We start from the raw sequence: 24,268 nt of genomic DNA, 5'->3' as shown, positions 1-24,268 counted from the left end.
TATTCAGAGTGAAATACAGGGTACATTCTCTGTGACGCCGCGATTAAAGTCCAACCAAGGGTTATGTTCAGGGAGCTGTGGTTACCTGAATGTTTACTGCAGGTTCAAATTCCCAGACTGGCTGGGAAACCCAGCTAGTTTAGTGACCTACTGTAATCTATCTCTCATGCGATGGAAAAGATGATTACATGCACTTTGAGGATTTAACAGAGATGAGAATCTAAACGCTGTTCCAGAGGCTTTCCACCACAAAACGGTAAAAATTTGAAGATATATTTATTTTTTTTGTTAACCTTTATTTATCTCAGAGAAAGGACTTGTGAAATTTAAAATCCCTTATGCAAGATTGTTCAGGACAGGCAGCATCCAATGTGTGTAAGCACCTATCCTTTATAAGCAAAATGTACTTTAAATAATATGCCTGTTACATGTTTTACATTATGACTGGTTATTGCATTTTGCCATCTTTTATATTTTACTAGAAAACTGTTTCGATTTTATTGTTATTTTACAGTCCTGCGTAAAAGTCTTGAGTCACCCTTCATTTCTTTATATTTGGCTGAGAAAATGTGAAAAATAGGTGCAGCGATTCTCTGACAGGAATTCCCAGTGACAGCTGGCAGGCAATGTAACTGGTGGGAAAATGTGTGGATGGCCAGTCCGGACTCTGGGGAGGCCAATCCATGACTGATAGTGTTGTATTGTGTGCTTCTATTTAGTTATTCTTTTACTGCACTGGCAGTTTGCTTGGGATCACTGTCCTGCTGAACATGAAACCATTACCAATCAGATGCTTTCCAGTTGGCATTGCAAGTTCATGAGCACAACGATTCTGTCCTAAACACTGAAATTCAATTCACCTTTTTTTAATTGGATTATGATAGGGTCCAGTTTTGCCTGTTATCAGTGTAGTAACAAAAAGCTGTTTCCTTGCAGTACAATGAAGGAGTGAAATGACCTCACCTTGCTGAATATCTTTCATCTCAAGGTGGAGGCTTGATATGAGGATGCCCACAGCGTAAGAGCGTTTACCATCCAACAGTTTAATGATCTAAAACAAACACAAACATGGTTACCATGACCACCTTACCAGCAGAAACCATTAGTGAGTCCTGAGTAGAGAGCCTAGCATTTCATTGGAGAGTTGTAACCAGAGATACCAGCGTTTCCATTTTCTCTTGTTTAAATGCTTCACTTCCTTCTTATATTTTACTAATGTCACTGGGTTGTATTTTCCTCTTGCTTTAAAATCATAGCATTAAGAGCCTATAACCTTGAGTTATATACAGTACAATAATGCCTTTATTTAACAAAAAAAAAAGAGAGTAAGGGAAGGCATTTTTCAGTCTATCTCCCCTACAATCAGAGCCTTTATAATCTCATAGTTGTATTGTGACCCAGATTTTGAATGGTCTTCTAATGATGTGGTGGAGTCTGTAAACCATAATGCATTACCCCCCTCTAGTGGACACAAGCCATTAACTATTGCAGCCTACATTTTCTTTAGCAATAGCTAAGGAATCCACAAGATGAATAAATTATAACATGATGACAGAAGTTAATTTCTTACCTTCTTAGGCTTTGCTTTTTTCTCATAAGTCTCTGACAGCGGTTTCCTCTTTGTCTGCGTGGTGGTTTTAGCAAAGAGATCTTCAAACTTACTGGCATCAGTTAAGTTTGGCTCTTCCAGAATATTCCATAATGTGTTGTTACTGCGGGAGAGAGCACAACAGTCTGTTTAAAAAAAGAAACAAACAAACAAACAAACAAAAACAAACATCAAGTTGCCGATATGAGGCCATCAGACCAATAAAGCAGGATTCATTAATTTATTATGATTCAATATATAAATCCAGTCAGTATTTATTAGGTCCTATTAAGAGGTGTAGTGCAAAAGTTGTTTGTTTGTTAGTTAGTTTGTTTTAAATCAATCTGCAAACAAGATTATTTTTCAGTCACTGTCAACACCTTTTTGACTCTCTCCCACAAAGGATTAAGGCAAGGGTCCAACCCACCAGCAAGATATACCTAATGAAGTGGCTAGTGAGTGCATTAGCTCCTTTTTAATCATTATAAAGCACTTAATAATGCTTTATTCTGCATAGCCATATCAAATAATTCATCAGTGACTTGCCACTTGGCCCACAAAGGGTCCCCTATTCTAAACCTGTCTCATCTTTGGACCTCCATTAAAGTACACTTACAGTTGAGAGATTGCATTCTTGAGTAATGGGTTAGGATGGGGGTCATAAGACGCAGAAGGACGTAAAAGAAGGCCATTCACAAACATCAATACAACACTTTGTTCTTTGCCTCTAAAGGTTTTCCAGTTATCACACACTACAACAGAACAGCCACCGTTTGGGATTTAGTGTCATTTTACACGCTAAATAAATCGGGACACAAGTACTGATCAGTTAACTTAAATTACTGCTTCGAATAGGCAAATCGTTAATGCAACCATGCGCACTTTCTTTTATTCGGGGAAAATAGAACACTCCTTCGAGCCGGATTCGAACCAGCGACCTAAGGATCTCTACTAGATACACCTACAGTCCTCCGCTCTACCAACTGAGCTATCGAAGGGTGATGAGCTGTGGGACGGCTCTTTCTCTTGAAAACTGCACTTAGACAATAAAATTATGTAAATTGATAAAATATTGCAACACTTCAACCTCACTCAGTACTCCTTCACTTTCTCCAGAGCATGATGTTTCTGGCTGTTTGCAACTTGTGGAGTCAACCCAGGTGATTTGATCGTGTTTTACAGCAGCTACAGACAGGCTGTATGTCCGTCCCCTTGATCGTACCTCACCCACAATTCCGTTTATAACGTGGCCGGCCAATAATTTCCAGCCGTGAAGAGGAAACGGCAGTAAAACGACCTGTAGTAACGATACAATGTCCTTTCACTCTGGTGAGTGTCTTTGCAGACTCGTTAAATGTACGCTAATATGATATTATTTTTAGGGCTCTTTCTCCATGTCGCCGATCGCACATCCCACCCTGTCCACTCTATTCCATGTCGCTCCTACATGTGGTCTACATCCCTCACCCTCCCCTCCTTTACTGATGAGGTGAATAAGAAACTAATGAAGATTAAGAACAGAAAAGCAACAGGCCCGAATGGTATCAGTTTCAGACTGCTCAGGGACTGTGCAGATCAGCTCTGTGGGCTGATTATGACATAAAACTCATGGCCTGTTCTCAGATCTGCTGTTTTGCCTGGGTGGTCTTGTCTTTAAAAGTTGGCCACAGAGTTTTGTGTATGGGGGTTTCTCCTGAATAGTTTTCCTACAGTGTTTTGCTTACTGCCTAAGATAGCTCACTGAGCTACCTGCTTGTAAAGTTGCTGGGGTGGGCCAGCTAGCTGTGGGAGGAGTTGTCCTGGGCTGCCATAAGATTTGCAGTTCTGCCATATTCTAGAGGGATTTTTGTGCCAGAGCTATTGTGGGTGAAATTGGTGCTACACATTTCAGGTGGCAGGCAGCCTGTCGTAAATGTTTAAGGACCAGACTTGTGCTCTTACACACTTTTCGAGAGGACCTACTTGTTGTCCTGGATCTGGATTCTGTTCCAGTAAAGAGGCTTCATGGGTCGGGAAGGCTCCACTGCCGGTTTCCTGGGAGGTTTATCAACTACAAGACCCAATGCTGGAGGAGGTGGAGGGAGCGATAACCCTGGCGTGGGTGGAGGAGGTGGAGGTGGGGGCAGTGGAGGGTCATTTGATGGCTGCATGTGGTTAACAGGTGAAGATGAACATGGTGGAGGTAGTGGTGGTGGAGGAGGAGGAGGAGGAGGAGGAGGAGGAGAAGGAAAAACATCTGATTTAGCTGGTGATGCTGTCTGAGAAGGAGCTGGTGGTTGTTCTGAGCTACAAGGAGTTACAAGTGAAGAGGAGGAGGACAGTGTGCCTTCGATGAAAGCAAGGTCCAACTTTTTGGGGGCCACCTTCTGCTGCTGAGAGCATGTACAGGTTCTCCCGGAACCTTCTTCATCCTGAGCAGTTTTGACAAATGTCTCCCGGTCGGTTTGAATGCAGACGGTGCGAAATGATTTGTGCACAAAGTCATCTGCTGTAGACACAGCCATATCTTTAAGTTCCCCTTGACAGTGGGTCCCAACCTGGGAGAGTTTGGCCTGCAGCTCAGCAAGACTGAACTCCAGACGTGCAACATTTTCATCCTTTTCAAACCTCATTCTGGAGAGTTCCTGATCATAGTCCCCCTGAAAATAAATAATGTTGTTCAGTTATTAATCAATAAACCTTCGTGATGATCATAATGATATCATTCACACGGATAAATCTAAAGCCAGCTCTGCAAGGCTGAACTTCAGCATACATGAGGGATCATCAGTCTCTGAAGCAAAATTCAGGGAAACCTGTTTAGGTCATTTACCCTAAGTCACAACAGTTAGTCCATCATCTGCAAGGCCTGACGTTCTGTCAAAGATTTATGAGACTCCAACTAAAATTTGTTTACATATTCCACTGAAAATGTCGCAGAATACAAAAATCATTATCAATCATATGGCCTCAGAGCGCCATAAGTTTTTGTGATAGTTCACACATTTAGAGGGTTGCTGACTAACATTGAAAGGATTTTGTAGCTACCATCATTTAATTAAAAACAAATGTGCTTTTGAGTCTATGATATAAATACTCTTTCACTTTTAACAGAATAAAAGAGAATATCATTTATACATATTTTTCCAAGATCTAAAAACTGAAGTATCTTTTAAAATGTTGAAAAACAAGCGTATATCTATGACTCAGGCCAAACTGGGACTGAACCAGGCAATGAGTGTGGTGTTAATACTGCAATGAAAAAGCATTAGCAACTTATCAAAGACTTTTTATATGTTTTTCTTCATGCAGTCATGGAAATTAGTTACCGTACAATCCCTCATCCTTACTGACCTTTAACTTCTCCAGCTCCTCTTTGCATTCTCTCTTCAGCTGCAGGAGAGCAGCCTGGTGCTCTGAGAAAAACAGATCCAAACATCATCGAAAAGTCAGTTTTTTTTAGAAAGCTTTATGATTTTAATGCTTGTTCTAGTAAAAGAAAAAAAAGTTGTTAATCATCACAAATATAGTTTGTAAGAGTATTTTTATTCCTGTGAACGTAAGTCAGACTAGTGGCTGCTTACAGCCCACAAAAGATGAAAACAATGCAACGTGTTACCACATGATGGCAGCAGAGTCCCAACTGTAAACTAGTACAGGCTCGCATATTATAGAGGCTGGCATCTGTCTAAGCAAACATTTACAGCATCTGCTGTTAGATGACTGAGATAGTAAAAGGGCAGTTAGAAAGTATATTTACTGTAGTTTTCCTCGCTGTGTCTACAGGGAGTGTATATCAAGGGATATGGGCGTGTACACATGGTTTTGTCCCTGTTCAAACAGTGTTTGATAATCTTACTGATTACTGTGAAGTGGATAACAATAGACAAAGAAATTTTATCAACTCATCCATTAAAATACAAAAGCAAGCAGGAGTAGATTATGCCTTTAAAAATTCAAGTAAACTGTGATTTATAATCACAAACTATTCAGCAATTTTAGCTCTTTCCCCCCCGCAAAAGGACTACGGTGAGAGTACAGTGTGTAGTTAAGGAACTGCTTTTACAGATGGAGTCAGACCGTAGATGTTTACACATTTGCGGGTGGAGTTCTGTTTACCTTTGCAATCGAGCTTGATATTACATCCACCACACTGTAAAGTAGCTAGACACTGCTTCTCTGTCATGCATATTCAATGTGTAGAATTTCACATAATAATAGTATTTCTATTTAGATTTTATTCTCTTTTTAATGTGAGGTGAATACCTTTTCTTAACAGTCTAACCAGCGTACGGTCAAAGGAGGCTAAAGCTTGTCTATTCCATGGCAAAGAGGGGGTACGCTCACCCTGACAACCACAGAAACTTTTACAAAGCCCACTGAGAAACACCAGTTATTCCAACATGCATTGTTTCTGTGGGAGGAAAGTAGAGTCCTTGAAGAAAACCCACACAGGCAGAGGAGAACATGCAAACTGCACGTGGAAAGGCCCCAGCCGAACAGGAGTAGCACTATAAACCAATCCTTAATAATCACTTCATTAAATCCATTTCAGAACCATTACCTTTAACTGCTGCTTCTTCTTTTGACACTAAAGTTCACATCATTCAACATGAAAAAAGAATTAATCATACTTCTATTTTTTAAAAAGTCTTTAAACTGACACCACATTTCCAAAATTCCTTTAAGATGTGTTTTTGTACATATTTGAATACAAGCAAATTTTATATGCTGTCAAAATGTGACCTGTATACACAAATTGTAAAAAAAAAATATAAAAAAAATAAAAAATAAAAAATGTGAGGAATGGAGTTTTATTTTTGTTCCTTCTGTTTAATTTTCTTTGACACATACTTCTGAATAACTCATTGGCAGCAAGATTAATATGAAGTTATTCATAGCACATATTGATGGAGTTACTTTCTTCAGCAGCATTAGCAAACCGTATGACACTGATAAACTGAAGAATAAACTTAGGAAGTAGAACTTGGAGAGGTGTAATGGTAATGTCCTGGGTTGATTTATGTGGAGTAATGTTTTCATGGCAAGTTATGACATGCATCTATTAGTCTGTACCTGCTTCTGTGTACTTTAGCCCAACTTTTTCTTCCTTAAGAGGTGGCCACACAGCTTGTAGACGACCAGGAGTTCGTTCCTCTCCTTCTCCTGGGCTCTCTGACTATGAGTAAGAAAATCGACAGCAGATATTATTAATGACAGAATTAATAACAGAAGTTGCAGCTACATTGTAAAAATGACTGATGAATTGTGATTAAAGATACGCAAAATGCTCAGAATTGCTTTGTTTTTGATTTTTAGCCTGATTTAATCTTAAAAAGTAACAAACATCACAGAGAGGACTAATTCATACTTTGTCATCAGGTGGGTCCTTCTCAGGAGTCTTACTTGAGGTTCTCTCAAAAAGTGTTTTAAGTGCATCTTTATCATTTCTTATCTTCTTCCTCAATGCCTCCAGGACAACTTTATCTCCTGGGTCCTTTTTTAAAGGCTTTGGTGTGAAGAAGGCCTTGAAGGCATCAAAAGCTGCCTCTGCACTGGACATGGAAGGTTTTGTAAGTTCACATGATTCTGAAACTTCTGTATTTTTATTTGTTTCTGGTTCTTTCTTCTCCTCCTCTTGGCTATCTTCACTTCCATTCACCCCGGTTTCATTCTGGTCTCCCGCAGCCTCCAACACCGCCTTCTCGTCTTTCTCATCTCCTCTCTTTTCCCGACTCAGAAAATGAGAGATCTGGTCCAAGAGGCTCCCTGGAACTTTGGTGTCCTTCTGCTTCTCTGTGAAATCTGCCCCTCGTCCTCCCGCAGGAGATGGCTTAATGTGGGCCATGGTGTCATGCTCTGGTCCAGTGACCCCCTTCCTTAGGACCCTAAGGCTGCTGAAGAGAGCCGGGACCTGGATCTGCTTGTCTGTGGGGGAGCTCGGGGAGAAGGTGGCTCTGCTGAAGGTGGAGCCAGGTGGAGGATTATTAGTTGCAGATTTTATTGTCATCTCTGGCAAATTATCCTTTAGGCTGGGAGGATGGTGGGGGGAGTTGGGAGTCTCTGAATTTGCATCTCTTGTCTCCTCCTCTTCAGCTTTATCCAAGACCTGTTCCAGCTCTTCAACGGCGGGTCCTGTTCGAGTCACAGTTATCACTACATGTTTACTTTTCAATGGCCCAGTGTTTCCACATTGCTGTGGATCAAAATCCATGTCTGAAGTGGAAGTAATTGTGTCAGAATCTTCCTGGCAGTGTTCCCTTTGAGCATTTTCATTGCTGTTTTCAGTATCCTGCGTGGCACTGATGGATACAACACAATCACCATCAGTATCCATGCAGTCAATTGAAATGTGTTGACAATTTGTCTGCAGAGTTTCATTTAAGGCCCATTCATCCAGTGGATTCTGTGATATGTGACAACCCTCTTTGCTGCAGCCATTAACTTTGTGTTCATCTGACAGGTTATTCTGGTCATGATTTGTTGCAAAGCTCTGTTTCTCGAGGCCTTTTTCAGTATTTACAGCCACGCTTTGCTGCTCGGTTACTTTATAATGACTCCTCTCCTCCTCTGTTATGTCTGAGTCATTTCCTTTTTCCCTCAAGCTTGAATTTCCCAGTGAGTTAGAGGTCTTTTCCCCTGCATGAGGCAATATAACATATGACAAAAAATCACTAGAATGCTCGAGAGCATCTGTAAAGTCCACATCCCCATTTTTCTTCAGATCACCACTGATATCTTCCTGCATCATGTCTTCAGTTTCTCCCCCAGAGAGGTTCCTAAAAATTTCCAGGATGGCTTCGGGCTGCTCCATTTACTGCAAGTCACAGGTGAAGTTATCCAGAATATAGTGAGTAGGAAGTGCTAGAGAAACTTGCCTGCTCATAGTTAGACTTCAGTATAGCATGCAACACTTCTTTACGTGGTTCCGGTATCATGCAGCGTCAGATTATAATCAATAAACAAATGCAAGCAATGTTTGAGTTAATTAAAGTCTTATGCCTGAAAATCCAACCTGTTTTTGTGCTCCTGTTTGTCGAAAAGAAACAAGCATATCCTCGCTGTGTTTTAACACTGCCTTTTTGCCTTACCAAAGTGCTAATTTTCCAAACCTAAAACTGGAAGTAGTTGTTAGTCACTCAGACTGGCCAATGGCAAGAGAGAAATCCAGTCATGGAAAAAGAAAAGGCTTCCAAGCTCAGCTCCATGGCTCTGTGTGGTGGAGTGACTCAGCTCAGCCACATTTGAAGTTAAGTTCCAGCTTCAGCTTCTCATTCGTGCCTCCTTTTCCTTCTGGCTCTTCTGTACCTGCTGTAGTAGTTTACAGAGCAGCACCTTGGACATCATCCTGTGGATTGTCACAGAGTAATTGGAAACAGATGGTGTGTCCAGCCGCTGTTTCTGACAACAACCTGACATCTGTGAGCCGTATGGCAAAGGAAGCCACCCAGAACAGATGGAGGAGCACCACACCCAGAGCTGAAGGAGGGTAAATAGGACTGCCAGGGATCACTTGCTAAATGCTTGGCCTGTAAATCCACAGTTACAGGGAGGTCTCTCAATTCCCCTGCAGGTACACAGCAATGCTTGGCTAATCTGGGCATCTCAGCGGGTCTAACCCCAACTACGCAGCACTGTTAATCAGCTCATATTGAAACTTGCATACAGGATCAATTGACAGAGAAGGTTTGTTTAAAGTTTCGGGAAACGAAAAGTGAAAATAGTGACAGTTTTCACTTGAATGTTTTAGTTAGAGTATTCTGAAACTTGATCTATAAATAAAATATTTGCATAAACTGAATAAATAAGCAGAGAATAGTAAGTAGGTTTGAAATAACATTCAAGTTGGTGACACAGACCCAAACAAAAGAAGGTAATAAGCAGGGAAAGTCACCAAATGGCTATAATTAAATCAGCAAACAAATATGCTGTTAAAATATATGTTTAAAAAAAAGCAAAACCAAGAAATTATCTTAAATAAAATGAAATATTAGGTAGTATATTAGATAGTAGAGTTAATGACTATCTTCACACTAATATCTTCACTACTATTAGTACTGGGTAGATTACTTAAAACAAAATATCAAAATAAGAGTCCAAACTTCCTGCTTTGTGTTTGAGTTATTCTTAGCTCTCAGGATCCACCCTTATTTACTTTTAATGTTATCAGAGGCAACAGGTTAGTGACAAACCTCATCTGTGATAACATCTTTACTGTATCAAATTACACTATGTACATTTCTCTAATAGATATCGTACTCCATATGTTTGACGCATGCCTACACACCCTGCAATGAGTTCTTAATAGGCTATACTAAAGATTATGAATACTAATAAGGTGTTTTTTTGCATTAATTTGGTGAGGGACACTGTGGCCTTTATGTGACTTTGTATGTTTATGAAACAGGAATGCATCCATAAAATCCTGTGAGACTGCATTAAAAATCACCCAGCTTCATGCAGAAGAACTAGTGCGTGCTGGATTAGAAATCTCCAGGCTGTAATATAAATTAGGACTGTACCGATTGCTACAGTTCACTGCGTCCACAACAGAAAGAATCACACAACTAAGCAAAATATTTAAAGCTTAAATTAAATGATTGCATTGTAGTCCTCTAAATGTATAAAATAGAGTCAGTTTCAGCTCTCAAATGGATGCACAAAACTTACTGAAAATATAAACCACTCAAAATCAGCCACTTGGGTTACACACACAGTGACATTAGTGCAGTTGGATAAGTCCCAGATAAAGGGTATAAGAAGAGTGCATCAATAAACAGACTATTGGCCTGCTTGCAAGTGGCAGTGGCAAAACTGACAGCTATATATTACTGCATATTGTTGCTGAACATATGCATTTGTTTTTCATCCCATGTAAATTACATCTTCAAAGTATTACAGCACCTTCAGTGTGAACAGTTTTGGGGCATTGGGGAGAATAGATGGAAAGTTCTTTGTGACACATGTGGTGGGAACAACATCTGTAATATGTAGAATACCCCATTACAGAACTAACCACATGCTAACTTCAGTGATTCTTTTAATTCTTCATATTCTGTTTGGTGATTTTACTTTTTATATCAATTTTTTAATTAGGCATAATTTTACTGTTTATTTTCAGATTTACCTTTTTAAAATATTGTGCTGTTTCTATATCTGATCTGAGCTCTTTTAGAAACTATACTGTACCTCACAATAAAACACCACTTGGGGTGCTGCCATAGTTCACCTTGTTGAGCATGTGAGCCAAATGCCAAAGGCTACTGCCGGAGACTGGGTTTGAGTCTGTCCCAGATGATTTCCTGCCTGTTTCTCTCTGCTTTCCTTTTTTCTCTCCATACTGTCAAATAAAGATTCAAAATGCCAAAACAAATAAACAAAACTTCAAATGTTTTCAGCAAAGTTAGTCATGCACGCACACAGAAGGAAGGGAGTATTCAATTTATTAGTGCTTATCATCTCTCCTACAATGCACTTACAGAGTTGCGTTAAATCCCTTCTGTTATGCAACTACAGGGAACACAGAGCTCTTTGTAGCCCTGGACTGGCTCATGAGGCTGGGACTTACACAATTGTGAAGCAAGGACAAGCTCATTGTCATAGTGATGCAGCACTGACTGATGCAGACGGGGACTTATTTCAGGAAGGTTTACAGAGAACAACGGCACTGAAATTAGATTGAGGCATCACAATAACGGCACTTTGTAACTTTTCACACATGCAGAATGAAGAGTGTGTGCAGTATACTAAAATTAAATTACGTTCTGGGAAAAGCAGCTTTTGTATTTTTACACAATGAGCCGTTAATCACAGCAGTTAACCGCACTCTCAATGCAGTTGAGGTAAAAATATTTTCTCACTGATTATTTTTTTGCTCTTAAATATAGAGCACAGACTGCAAGTAATAAAGTATTCTGAATCTGATTCTGATTCTGAGCTAGTAGAGCTCCATGCTTACATGCCTCACTCTCCTAATGCCATATACAGAACACAGCCTCTCGATCCTACAACTGACATACCAGTGCCATTTCTACTTTGCAACAGTGGCTGCTGTTTTCAACTGCTCCATCACCTCGTCATCCACCTTTAGACTCTAAAACTGTGTGCTGTGGTGAGATGAGCTCAAAGCACATTCTTTTCATTCTACTCACCCTCAAATCCTGGGGCACAGGTGTGGGTGTGGGTGTGTCAGTGATGTCATCATCGGGGGCAGTGATGCGCAGGAAATCAATGTGTTTGGGTCTGGATGGATCGGAAAGTGACCTGCAGATAGAGAGAGACTCCTCGATCTCCTGCTGCCAGATCTCCTCCTGCCTCTGCAAAGCTTCATCTGGAGAAAAGATTTTTTTTTTAAAAAAGAAGCATGGCCTACCAACTTCTAATATACCTTGTATTAGTTTTGGAAATTAGGCTGCCTTAGTTTATGGTAGGTCTTTTAATATCACAGGTAGAGAGCTCATTTTAAACTTTGAAGCCCAACTAATTTTCCACACCACTGGCAAATGCTGCATGTTAAGCTTTAGTGTCACCATGAGGATGTAACAAGGAACTTCAGCTAAGAAATATTACATTAACCTTTAGCATTTCATAAACAAGACAAAATTTCACTCCTGCTCCATGAGGGATGAAGCGCTGATTGATTTCCTGCAATTTCCATTCTTTATGCAAATGAGCTAATTCAACTACCATTAAAAGTAGTCTAGAGAAGAAGAGAAGGTTTTATGCAGCTTCATAATTTAAATTTAAATTCAAAGATCCACAGCATGATGAATGCTTATCAGTATATAGCCAAGGCTGCCACTCTGAAGGGTTTTAAGCCCACACTGGTCAATATAATAATGGTTCTCACAGACTTGTGGTCAGGAAAGGAAAAATACCAGATTCGGTAAAAGGCAGCTGTGTGTGTTTACATTAATTTCCTGCATCAAGGGTGGCGATTAAGCCAGTGGTTAAGGAAGTATTCAAATACTGAGCCACTACAGTGAAAAATACCCTATTACAAATAAAAACCAGAAAAAAATTTAGAAAATAATCAATCAAATGTACCTAAAGTTAAAAAGTGGGACTGCTCAGTGCAGAAAAACATTACATTGTCTGATGTATTAATGGAAAATATGATTTTACAGTTTGTACTTAGTTTAGGTGGGGTTGATTTTTATATCAATTATTATATATAACTCTAATTATTATTATAACATTTATTGCTGTTATTATAATTTAATATTTATATGTTCTGTTTGCAAAAATCTCAACCTGTAAAGTGATAAAACATACAATATAGTGGAAATGAAAGTAAAAAATTAGGTAGAAGCAAAAAAACAAACAAACCCCAAAACAAAGCAAAACAGTAATGCACAGGGCAAATATCTCAATTATTAATGACAGCTTGACTGTAGTAAATGTGTGAGTATACTTTCAGATAAAAATGCTAACAGAAACACTTGTGTCACTTTCAGAGGACACGTAACCGTTCCAGAACATTAAACCGCTTATAGAAATGTGCTATCACCCCCGAGTTTGACCACACTGAACAGAAAACTGGATTTATGAGGATAACCCCCAGAAGGCTCTGAATGTCTTTCTTCTCCTCTCACTAATCGTCGTCCTCCACACATTGGTTGTATTTCACAAAGCTTAGAGCATTAATCCTATTTGGGCAGCTAGCAGCCCTGCTGCCTAGTCTGAACAGAGTTTTATTGCTACAAAAATGAGGCGAGACAACAGACTCTCTGCTGATCTGAGGGAATGCTCTACTCTGCTAAACATGCATTTATTAACAAGTATTTCGATGTACAAATGGGCGCAAGCATTCCCTTTTTATTTCCCTAAAGATGTTTATTAAAATAATTTAAATCTACACTGTCTGTATATGGACATCGCACAGTAAAAGAGTTCTTAGTTTTTTAAAAAAAAGGCTTTAAGCCCATTTGGCTGCACAGTTTGACTTCAAAGTGAAAAGACCAACAGTTTCCTGCTATTAATCATTTACTGAAAAAGGATTAAAACAATTTGGAATCTGTGAAAATACTCCATCATCATATCATCTTCATCTCTCTCCCTATAAACATCAAAGAAGCTTGATGGGTTTGATTGCACACACTCTGATTAAAAGTTATAAAACTACTGTTGATAATGTTTCGGTATCTAAAAATGTTTGTTTTTTTTCACAGCGTTCGAATTTTGATTTTGTGGCCAAATAATTTGTAGCATATAAAATTTCATACAGAATTATGATATATGAGAGACTAGAGACCTGTTGAGGGTGTAGCCAACATTTCACTCATTGTCGGTTTGGGCAGGCTCTAGCTCAGAGGTGTCCAACTCCAGGCCTCAAGGGCAGATGTCCTGCAGTTTTTAGATCTCACCCTGAGTCAACACACCTGAATCAAATGATTAGTTCATTACCAGGCCTCTGCAGAACTTCAAGATGTGTTAAGGAGGTAATTTAGCCATTTGAATCAGCTGTGTTGGATCAAGGACACATCTGAAACCTGCAGAACACCGGCCCTTGAGGCCTGGAGTTCCTCACCCCTGCTCTAGCTTATAAATTGCTTAAGCAGATAAGAAAATGTATGGATGAACAGATGGATGAATAGATGGATTGTTACCTGATGTTTATTTATAAATTGTTTTATTTTGCAGGTACTGCTGATGCATTAACATGCACTTGGTTTACTAATCATCAGCAAGTGTGTCCACCTGCATCACAGCAGATTTGGCAGGTTCGTCTCTAGCATTTAGGTGTGTGTTAACACAATCACACACAGGAAACATCAGCAATTGCTACTGGCCACCATACTGGGAAGAGTTATAAGACCATTTTCAAACAGTTTGAAATCAATCGTTCTATGATGAAGAAGATTATTAACAGTTGGAAAACTTTAATGACAGCTTCAAGCTTCCCAGGAGAGGACAGCAAAATCACCCTAAGATTAGAGTCATGCTCAAAGAAACTACACTTTCTTTTTTACTTGACTTTATATATTTCCTTCCTGACTAGGCTACTCTGTGTTTTGATTTTAATATTTCCCCTCCTTGTTTTCTTTCTGTTTTAAACGAGGCTACATAATTTTTTTAATTCACATGTTTTATGACTGAATACTTATTTTAAACCTGGTGGACTAGAAGGATGGCACAGGTTTGATACTGACTCTGAACTTGTGTTCACGAGCTGTTTTATGGGACATTTCAGTCAGAACAGATCTGTGATTACAAGTGTGTCCAAATCAGGTGCTCTCCAATACTTTGTGCCTGAATGAACACACTACTTACTCAGTTATGATGGTCAGAGCAGCAAGGGGTCATTATTCACGGACTGCCACACATCCTTTAGATCTGATGTGGGACGATGTGCGTGTGTGTTCAATGATCCAGAGAAGACTACAGCAGCGGATGAGATTGCACAAAGACTTCATTTAGAGCATTTATATCAGATTGTTTTAATCAATGTTTAAATCTGACAGTCAGGCCTCACCGTGCACAGGCACCACTTCTAACACCATCTGCTCTTCCTCTGATGTTCACTAATCAACTACTAATAGTTAAACTCACGCTCTTGCACAGACACACACACACACTTTACCCCTGCTGAGAACTTTCTGAAGGTATTTTATTCAGCTTAGTCCACTTTATGTTTAATGACCACGAAAGATTATCTGAGAGAGAGCCCAGTGTGACGTCTATGATATGACCTTTTTAAAATAGTTCATTACACCTTTCACTTTCTAGTTGACAGGATTCATGGAAACTACAGAATATATGCTTTTGAGGATAACCTGCGATACATCAGAGCTTTAACTCCTCGGCCCCACACCACACCCACCTCTATAGTTAGCAGTAAAATGGTTGGGACTGTGATTAAATATTACTGTGCCATTAAAAACCTGGCTTGTCTCTTCATATTATACACTGCACTAACATTATGGATAATATCTATTAACAGCCTCAAGTTATAGACTATGCTGCCTGCTTTATCTTTTGAAATCTAGGTAATTCTTTATTTTTATATCTCCATAACATCTTTGTCAGTGTAACAGTTTCCTCACCCAGCTTTCCGCCATTTAATTTTCCTGGATAAAGCCCAGCCATGGTCCTGTTTACCTATCAGCTCCAGCCAGCACTCAGCTACATATAACAGCTCTTCCCATTATTCATTCAATTCATAACACTTCCAAAGGAATGGGTAGCATGAGAAATGAAAGTCTGATTTGTGCACAGCAAGTTGGCGTCCAACAGCATAGCTTCATATAGTCCCTTATGTACCTTTCAATACATTTCAGTTGTTTTTAAGGAGTTTTTATGCCACATTCTGTGGCACAGAGTTTTCTTTTTCAGTGTCAAGATGTAAATACCACAAAATAGTCATAATTCCACCGTCTACCATTGTTTTAATTCTAATGTGCTTCCACCAGTTATTCTGGAAATTAGAGTTTTGTGTAAGACTATCATATCACTACAATGACCTACCACTTGACAGCCTCCATCCATCTAAATTGTTGTTTTTTGTTAACATTTTTACCTGAAGAGAGCAGATAATCCTTCTCTGTAAACTGCTCCTGAGTGTCCCTGTGATCACTTTCTCTGGCACATTCACAGTCTCGAGCCCCACAAATAACTGTGGTGTCTTCAAGTGGTTCGGTCCAAACTCTGTGTGATGTTTCTGCCTCCTGATCAGTTGTGCTCAGTCTGGATATGAGCATAGGCGGCAGCATGGGGGACAGTCTTTCTAAGCTGCTTGATGTAATTGGAGAAACCTCCAGGATTTCAGAGAGAGGGGAGATTTTTCCACCTGCTGAAAGAGGATGTGAGGAGGCACTGTTTGGCACAACAGAGGCGATGAGGAAAGGAGGTGATTGTGGATTCAGAGACCCTTCTGTTGTGTGGCTCTGCTCACAAAAAGTCTCCTCGGGCTCTTTAAAGCCTTCACTCTCTGCTTTTGATCCCTCCATCCTCAGGGCCTGCTGCAGACTCCGTCTCAGAGCATCACCCAGAGCACAAAGCTCCTCAACAAACAGAGGCTTGTCTTCACTGGACTCCCTGTTCTGGTCCTCCAGTGGGGACTGAGTACTGATTTCAGCTCCGCGACTTTTCTGCAGTGACACCTCTGTCTTCCACCCATCTGAGAGAAAGTGAGGTTCTTCTTCTCCTTTATGACATTCCTTGATCCAGTCCAAACTGGTGAGACTCACCCGGCGTATTATTCCTTCCACCTCCTCAATCTTGCCCATTACTCGCTGAGCTGCAGCTCTCTGCCCCATCAACTCAAACCTCTGCTGAGAGGACTTTATGTCTGCCTTCTCTTCGTCTTGTTTTTGGCTTGCAGTCTTGTTACTCTTTGCCTCCATACAAGTGTTGGAGAAAAACATTGAGTACATCTCATTGTCATATTCAGAAAGGTCAGTGTCCGAGTCAGTAGGAGTATATTTTTCCTCTTCAGACATATTCTGTCTGGGAAAGAGATGGACTGTTTTGCTCTTTGATCTCGATAAGCTTGCAGAAGAAGTATTAGGCAACTTTACTCTCCAGAGTGGCTTTAACTCGTGCGTTAAAGTATTTATATCATCTCTTTCTCTCCTAATAATTTTCTTCCTTCTTACTGTGGGAGTGCAGATGATGGATCTCTCTTCTTCACACTCCCACTCCTCAAAGGAAGAAGACCTCAACCTCTGGAGTTTCCTCAGTCTCCTTGCCTTCAGAGGTGCCCGTAGAGTCCCGGATACCATCTTGAGGTTATCCTGAAGGTCACTGGTGTAAACATGCCCCTCAGCTCTTCTTCTTCTCTTCCAAGATATCTGGACTCTGGGGGAGTTTGATAAAGCATCCCAAGTTTCTGTGTAACTGTGACAATTTGGCTTAGGTTTGGTTCCCAGTTGGTTGCCCATGCTCATGAAAGCCTGGCAATCTGAACACAACGGTAACAATTCTGTAAGCCAGCGGCTCTCAGATGAGTCATCCAATGCTTTGAGGGTTTCTTTAAAGTCAGCTGTTTCAGCTGGACCCTCCTCCCAGTGCTTAGAAGACAGTTTTTGTTGGAAGCTGGCGGGGGTTTTGGAGGGGGAAGATAGGCTCCTGCAAGGGGAGAGGGATGGACTCACGCAGCTCCTCTCTTTGATGGGTCTATAGAGTTGTAAGTTACTATAAGTCCTCTGCATGGTTTTATTTAATTACCACAGACGATTAGTGACCAACCACTGGGTCTGCTACAAAAAGAAACAGAGAAACGTTTATTTCAGACCATTTAAATAAGTACTTTAACTTGTTTAGACTTACAGTTACACACTCTAACAATAAGTTAATTATGTTTTGCTCATTTTTTATATATTTTTAAATGACTCATTAATGTTTGCAAACCTAAAAAAAGGATAAATGTCCACTTACCTGTAGCGAACAGTAGTGTCTCTCCTTGAAGCACCAGGTCACCCATCTGTTGCACTCAGCTGTACTTACTGTGACATTCAGGTAACCGACAACTCCACGCCCACTGATACAACAGGATAAGCCAATCACTGGTGCAAGCTGGAAATTCTGACAAATTCTATTGGCTGATCAGCTAAAGATCACTACCACTAATTCCCTGATGCCTGACAGGCACTGACAGAAGCAGAAAAACTAACAGACGGCAGGCCCAGTGGGGATTTAGACTTATTGTAATCTTCTTGAATTCAAACTATACTGAAAGAAAGACAAAATAGTTATCACAGAGTTTTGCAGGAGTATATTTATTCTTTATCCCTTTAATGGCTATCACTTTAGGGTTAAATGTTGGTGTATTGACTAAACCTTGTGAAACAGACAGCTATGCTCCACAGGACAACATATATATGATAACTTAAAAATGAGTGATTTTTTTTAAATTGAAGTAAAATTGATAATAATGTTGTGTAAAAAGAAAAAGGGGTTTGATATTATATATTTAAAAAAAAACATGAATTGCATAGTTGTTCAATATTGGTTCATGCTGTTTTACACCATTTTTACTCCAGTCCTAAAATCCCATTTGTTCAGTATTTAATTAAATTTCATCACCTCAGAATAAACTCAGAGAAATTCTGCTGCCGAAAGTTCTGATTTATCTCTGTTTTAACTTGTATTATTTAACTCACATCTGCCCTTGCAGAAGTCCAGTGATCAGAGACTGTATTTAGGCCAACTGTTTTCCATGCCAAGCTGGACACTGGTCAGGCTAATCTGACTACTGGCCAGCTGTCTTTGATGGATTACAGAAACATTTACAGAAAACAAACTGCTATTCATACTATGCTACTAACTTTACAAGAATAACACCTGTGACAAAGAAGATGGATGCTTATGAATCTGATTATGCAAAAATGGCATAACAGGGTGTCAAATTTAATGTGGAACAACAGTTGTTGTGAAGTGATTTCAATCTCCCATTATGTGATGTTAATGCATGCACATGCAAGCCAGTGTTGCTATCTCTCCAGACCTAGCCACAAAATCAGAATCATTTTTTAGATTACACTGTACACTTCACAAAACAGGAAAAAATTCATACTCTAATGGTAAAGAAAGAGCTTGTATCCCTTTTATAAAGACACTGGAGCAGATAAGCAAGTCACAGACAGTCAAACAGGCAACGAAATGACCAGAGGTTAGGAGGATTGTATAATTGGAAAAAATGGGAAAATGTGTAAATAGTGTTGCAAGTTGTACAAAGAGTCAGTAAAAGTGACTGAGAGTTTAGTTAAACTGTATGAGGAAAGAGCAGAATTTCCTGGATGATACTGACATTTGTTCTTTTGTTGTTGGCCATAATGTGAAAACAACTAAACAGATCATGTGTGATAAAAAACGTACCAGGACCTCACAAGATGACCACTAGATGTCAGTCATGTCTTGACATGATGTGGAGTGCGTTTTCTCATGATCAGTTTTTTTTAAAAACCCACATGACTGACACCTGACTAATGATGCAAATGCTTTACCTAGCATAGAGATGTTAAATGCTTCGAAGTCAAATCCCAGTTAGATACCAGTTTGGTCATGCACAATATTTGGAATCACGAGCAGTAATCCTTAATTTTTATATCAAGTTATTTGATTTTTATTTTTTATTTGCATTTAATATGCACTGCATCAAGTTATACTGTGAGTGAGATATTTCACACCCAGACAACTTTTATGCAATAAATATGTTATAATCGAATTTGATATTTTTTTCGGAAAACCTTTTGACTACATTTAAAAGCACAATATATATATATATATATATATATCCCTTACATAAAAGCAGGCATGTAAGCATGTAATGATGCAACACTTCAGGTATGTTCAACATGAAACAAGTAAAAAAAGTTTTTTTAAAAGTCTCTACACTGATTCCACGTTATGAAAACATAACTTCATATCTTCTTTATACTTTTTTACACTTTTAAGTTATACATTGCAGAGAATTTCTCGAAACTAAATTTAAACCAGTCTCCAGACTTTAGACAAAACTGTTGAGTGCCGGAGACGGGGAGAGGATGGGGGTGCAGACAGAGAGACGGGGACGTTCATAACTTTGCATTCAGCTCCACTGCTGCCAGTCAAGACCAGCATGCGTCATTATCAGACAGGGAGTGAGACCAAACCGCAAACATTTTAAAAGTAATACTATTTTAGCACAAGGATCCATCTTCGTACGCAGCAGAGCATCAGCTGCCATCATCATCATCACCACTAGCACCACCGGGAGCTTGTCCCCTGATGCCCCGTCCGTCCGCTGATCCGCACTGCTGCTGCTAGGCGTCGGGGCGCAGAGAGGGGAGGGAAAGGAGGAGGAAGAGTGGATGAGGAGTAGGAAGGAGAGGAGTGGAGGGGGGCTCGGCCGGGCTGCCCTATATGGCTGTGGATGTGCTCTCTGCTAATATCGGCTTGAGAAGCACAGCATCGCGTTTCTGCCAGCAGTCAGTGGTGGCTTCCAGAGTCTAAGCAGGCTCCTTCACAGCCATGGCTGAGGGCGGAGAAGGGGAAGATGAGATCCAGTTCTTGAGAACTGTAAGTAAAGAAAATTTCCTCGGTGCGGACAGATAGAACCAATTCACATCATACACTTCACAGTCTCCTGTCGCCAATTAACGCATTCAGAGGCAGCAGACGGCTCGTTAATTAAAGAAATCTCTTATCCGAGGGGAAATATTAGGGAAGTTTTTGTTAATGCATTGCCGGTGGTTAACTTTGCTTTCGCATATGCATGATTAATGATTGTGGAAGTTGCCGCAGGTTGCACGCTGCACCCCGCGGCCACGGCGCACCTGTCGACGTGACTCTTGATGAGGCGAATCTCAATGAGAACCGTCTGCAGGTGCAAGGGCAAAAAAAAAAAAAAAAAAGAAAAAGGAAAAAAAAGAAAAAGGTGAACACCATCGTCTCGTTTAATAACGCATTCGCTGCTCATTTTCATCCATCCATCCATCCATCCATCATCCCTTTTTGGATTTCTCCAGAAACATTGCCCCCCCAACGCACACAATCAGTCGCTGCTGTTTTGACTTTGTATGGTTATATTCTTTTGCCTGGGGGAGAAGAGTTTCAATAAGTTGTGCTCACACGCAATCCACCCTCTGCGATTACTATTTTAGTTGTTTGACGCAGGTTGCTTACGGTGTAGCTGCTCTGTGTGGTTATGCACAGCAGATATCCTTGTAAATGATATGACAGCTTGTATGTTGGTGTGGTGGGAAGAGCTATCGTAGCGGTTTGACCGCGCACGTATTCTTATTATCTGTTGAAGCTTTGTGACCCTGGTGTTGCGTGAGCAATAATATGACTCCCACAACATGGACAGAAGCGATGGCTACAATTTTTTTATACTTCTTTATGAGGCTTTATTTTTTTATTTATGTTTGAATCTCAGGAGGCATTTAGATGACTTTTTTTCTGATTTGCACATTGGAAAGAGTTTGTTTCAGTTGTTGGATATATTGTAATTGGCATAATTTCTAGTTATTGTTAATCTACTGTCTAAATGAGAAATTTAATGAGATTATAAAGATCACAAATACTCTTGCTTGACATAACAAATAATTGTTTTTGAAGTGGTACCAAAGTGATTTACAATACATATTTTTGCTCAAGCAGCCACTGATTTCCATTCTTCTGTAATTCGTCACTGTTAATAATCCGTAGATTGACACCAAAGTTGCAGTGAATTGCAGAATGAGCTGCTATATTTAGCAAGTTAATGCTTGTTAGCTGTGACGTATTTCATAAGTCAGGCAAGTTTCAGACGACTCCTAATAGATTTTAATTTTATACCCAAATTAAATGAAAGCAACAGGATGTCAGAAAAAGTGAAGCCTCTGTAGAAATACCCCTCCAGCCACTGTAATGTAACTCTTCCATAATGTTAGATGTATTGTTGGAGACAAATTGGTTATAACTGCAGTTATAACCAATCTATCCTGAAGTTTAGTTGCTATAATATCAATCACACCTCTAGACTCTTTTATTTTCAAAGAAGGAACTTGTAGTCTTTTTCATTAGACCCTCTTTGGATCTTTTAGAATCTAGACAGTCAAGGATCGTGCTGAAACTGAGGGCTTGTTTTGAGACTTCATCCAGAGCCACAAATATTTGGATTATGCAGCTTTCATAGCTGGTAAGATCTTTTAAGTCACATTGAGTTTAAGTGTCGTATTCGTTCGATCCATGCCCCAGAGATGGTGATATATAGATTACCTCTGATCTATATGTCAACCCTGGGAGGTCTGTCTGATTGTGAGCAGTAGGCGGGACCTTGTTCTTAACAGCTCCCACTATTTGTGAAGCCTGTGATATGCTGACACATGCCTTTCAGATTCTACTGTCACAATGGCATCCCAGTTATTTGATGACAACAGCGATTTGTGAGGGTGGGGGGTGGGGTGGGGGTCTTCCCCGAGGTCCACAGAACCTTGTTATCAAACCTCTGTGGTGAGAGAAACGTGCCCCCACAGGAAGCCTTAAAATAAGAGCGCTAATTGAAATACACTCCATTACAAACTGTTGAACATTTAGGGATAAGCCTTTGCACAAGTGGCGTGTCTTTTGTGAAGGTAGCGGTCAAAATTTTTTAATTGATTGTTGCCAACAAGTGACATTGTAGTATGGCTTTTGTTATAGATATGGAAGGAAAATAATTACCCGACCAAATTGTTGGTATTTAGAGCTGTTATCTTAAAGAAAAACAAAACAAACCAATCATAAAACAATAATGTAATTAAATGGACAAATGTGCAAAGTGTCCAGCTTTGGATTCATCTTGTCAGATGGTAACAGAGGCCCAGACATTGTGATTCGCTTGAAGCATCAACGCTGCTGATGTGTAACTTTGAGAAAGCTGGCAGTCATGAGAGCTTCTCTGTCAAAGGTGAAGACAGCAGTTGCTTCTGAAACTTAATATTGCACCACTGAAGCTTACTCTCAGCTTTGATTCAGGGAGATGATTAATACTCCAACTTATGATACAATGAAATTATGCATTCATTGATTAAGACCAGGCTTTCTTTGAGCGTTTCATTTAGAATAAAAGTCACTAATGTCGAGGCATTAGGTTCATGACTTGGATCGGATTAAGGTTTGTTCATTGACACTTCTCTGTTAACATATGTCAGTTAATCATTATTAAACTCTGGCCACTGGAAATACAAACAAGGACTATTTAGGTACTGATTTATGCATTTCCTTTCTCCTGAGAGCAGAGAGAGTTACAAGCAGTGTTTGTGGTAAATGACCAAACACATTATAAGCTAATTATTCTCCTAAAAGCCATAGTTTTAAAAACATATTAAGTATGCAAGCTAGATAAATTAAGGATGTATTTTAGGATGAAAGAATAATGACCCAGGTCTAATAAAAGTAGGTTCCTTCTTTCCTGGGTCTTTTACCACAATCATGTTTATAGTCTTCAAATTCATATTAAGACCATTTGGTGGAGTTTTTGCCTGGAAAAATAAATAAGTTGGAATAGTTAAACGACAAAATCTGCCAGAGAACATTATTTGTTCAGCCAGTGGCTGAAAACAAGAAGCCTGGTTTGTTTTGCTTCCAATCTGATTAAAATTTCCAACATTATCTCTGTAAAATGCACCAGTGTCACATGAGAAAGCTTGACAGGAATAGCTACAGTATCAGTTGGGTTGGGTTTAACCTATGGTCAGCTGCGGCTTTCTTTGTAGAAGTATTATTGGTATGTTTGCACTATACACACTTTAAAAAAAAAAATAAAATAAAACCTGTGTTGTCCAGGTGAGCTGCTGTTGCACTTTTTTAAGCCAGGTGTTCGAGGCTTGCAGTCCACCAGTAGCTCCTCTGGGCTTATTTGGAGTTTATGTTGTTCTGGCAGCCTTCTGCATACCAAGGCGAGGACTCGAGGGGTTTAAATTTAGCCTTTTTAAAGATGATGCTTCCACAGCACATATAGCTTTGCTCGCCTGGCACTAAACTAAACCACACCAGGGGCAGTGCTTCAGTGGGGGACGCACAACACCAATGACACTTTAACACCATTTTTATGGGGATAAACTAGCATTTAGAAATCAAATGCTTAAACCACATAGTAATATACAGCATTTTCTGAAGCTTAGTGTGTCAAAGTAATGGACAGTGTCACTGTTCTTTCAGGTTTCAAATCAAACGTGTTGGTAGGTGCTGGTTGAAACATTTTGAGTAGGTTTGCAGAAAATATGCACCGAGTTTAGTCCAAGACTTAAAGCAAAA

The 24,268-nt window shown here is 39.8% G+C and overlaps 2 protein-coding genes, 2 long non-coding RNA genes and 1 other non-coding gene across 18 annotated transcripts in view; 3 read left to right on the top strand and 2 right to left on the bottom strand.

Annotated features, from left to right (window-relative positions):
* fmn1 (formin 1) overlaps positions 1–18,025 on the bottom strand; it is a 28,888-nt gene extending 10,863 nt beyond the window's left edge. Inside the window, exons 1-10 of one of the 8 annotated variants that reach the window (XM_005475063.1) lie at positions 17,945–18,025; positions 16,086–17,766; positions 11,719–11,897; positions 10,797–10,907; positions 6,644–6,746; positions 6,132–6,158; positions 4,922–4,983; positions 3,551–4,227; positions 1,571–1,712; positions 964–1,051 (exon numbers count right to left, since the gene is read on the bottom strand). In XM_005475063.1, the coding sequence (XP_005475120.1) occupies positions 964–1,051; positions 1,571–1,712; positions 3,551–4,227; positions 4,922–4,983; positions 6,132–6,158; positions 6,644–6,746; positions 10,797–10,907; positions 11,719–11,897; positions 16,086–17,718 (3,022 nt within the window). In that variant the 5' untranslated portion in view covers positions 17,719–17,766; positions 17,945–18,025. Of the gene's footprint in view, positions 1–963; positions 1,052–1,570; positions 1,713–3,550; positions 4,228–4,921; positions 4,984–6,131; positions 6,159–6,643; positions 6,747–6,938; positions 9,035–10,796; positions 10,908–11,718; positions 11,898–13,820; positions 13,916–16,085; positions 17,767–17,944 lie in introns of those variants that run through there. The other 7 variants (XM_013272051.1, XM_013272052.1, XM_013272056.3 and 4 more) reach the window with 7 other exon arrangements.
* On the top strand, positions 144–7,395 carry LOC112842506 (uncharacterized). The gene is made up of 3 exons (XR_003214306.1): positions 144–256; positions 7,044–7,140; positions 7,256–7,395. It is a non-coding gene; the product is annotated as an uncharacterized LOC112842506 (long non-coding RNA).
* Positions 2,499–2,586, bottom strand: trnay-gua (transfer RNA tyrosine (anticodon GUA)). Its single transcript is given in 2 exon segments — positions 2,499–2,534; positions 2,550–2,586. It is a non-coding gene; the product is annotated as a tRNA-Tyr (tRNA).
* On the top strand, positions 14,041–15,489 carry LOC109194901 (uncharacterized). Its single transcript, XR_002056647.2, has 2 exons — positions 14,041–14,137; positions 14,210–15,489. It is a non-coding gene; the product is annotated as an uncharacterized LOC109194901 (long non-coding RNA).
* Positions 18,026–20,046: 2,021 nt separating the features above from the next.
* The window catches only part of ryr3 (ryanodine receptor 3), a 112,887-nt gene continuing 108,665 nt past the window's right edge, over positions 20,047–24,268 (top strand). For 4 of the 7 annotated variants that reach the window (XM_025899121.1, XM_025899120.1, XM_025899119.1 and 1 more), the window contains exon 1: positions 20,047–20,566. In XM_025899121.1, the coding sequence (XP_025754906.1) occupies positions 20,519–20,566 (48 nt within the window). In that variant the 5' untranslated portion in view covers positions 20,047–20,518. The remainder of the gene's footprint in view (positions 20,567–24,268) is intronic. The other 3 variants (XM_019345742.2, XM_013271994.3, XM_025899122.1) reach the window with 1 other exon arrangement.

Source organism: Oreochromis niloticus, linkage group LG15 (assembly GCF_001858045.2).
Source record: "Oreochromis niloticus isolate F11D_XX linkage group LG15, O_niloticus_UMD_NMBU, whole genome shotgun sequence".
In the NCBI taxonomy this organism is placed as follows: domain Eukaryota; kingdom Metazoa; phylum Chordata; class Actinopteri; order Cichliformes; family Cichlidae; genus Oreochromis; species Oreochromis niloticus.
This window is presented reverse-complemented; position numbering and strand designations above follow the sequence as displayed.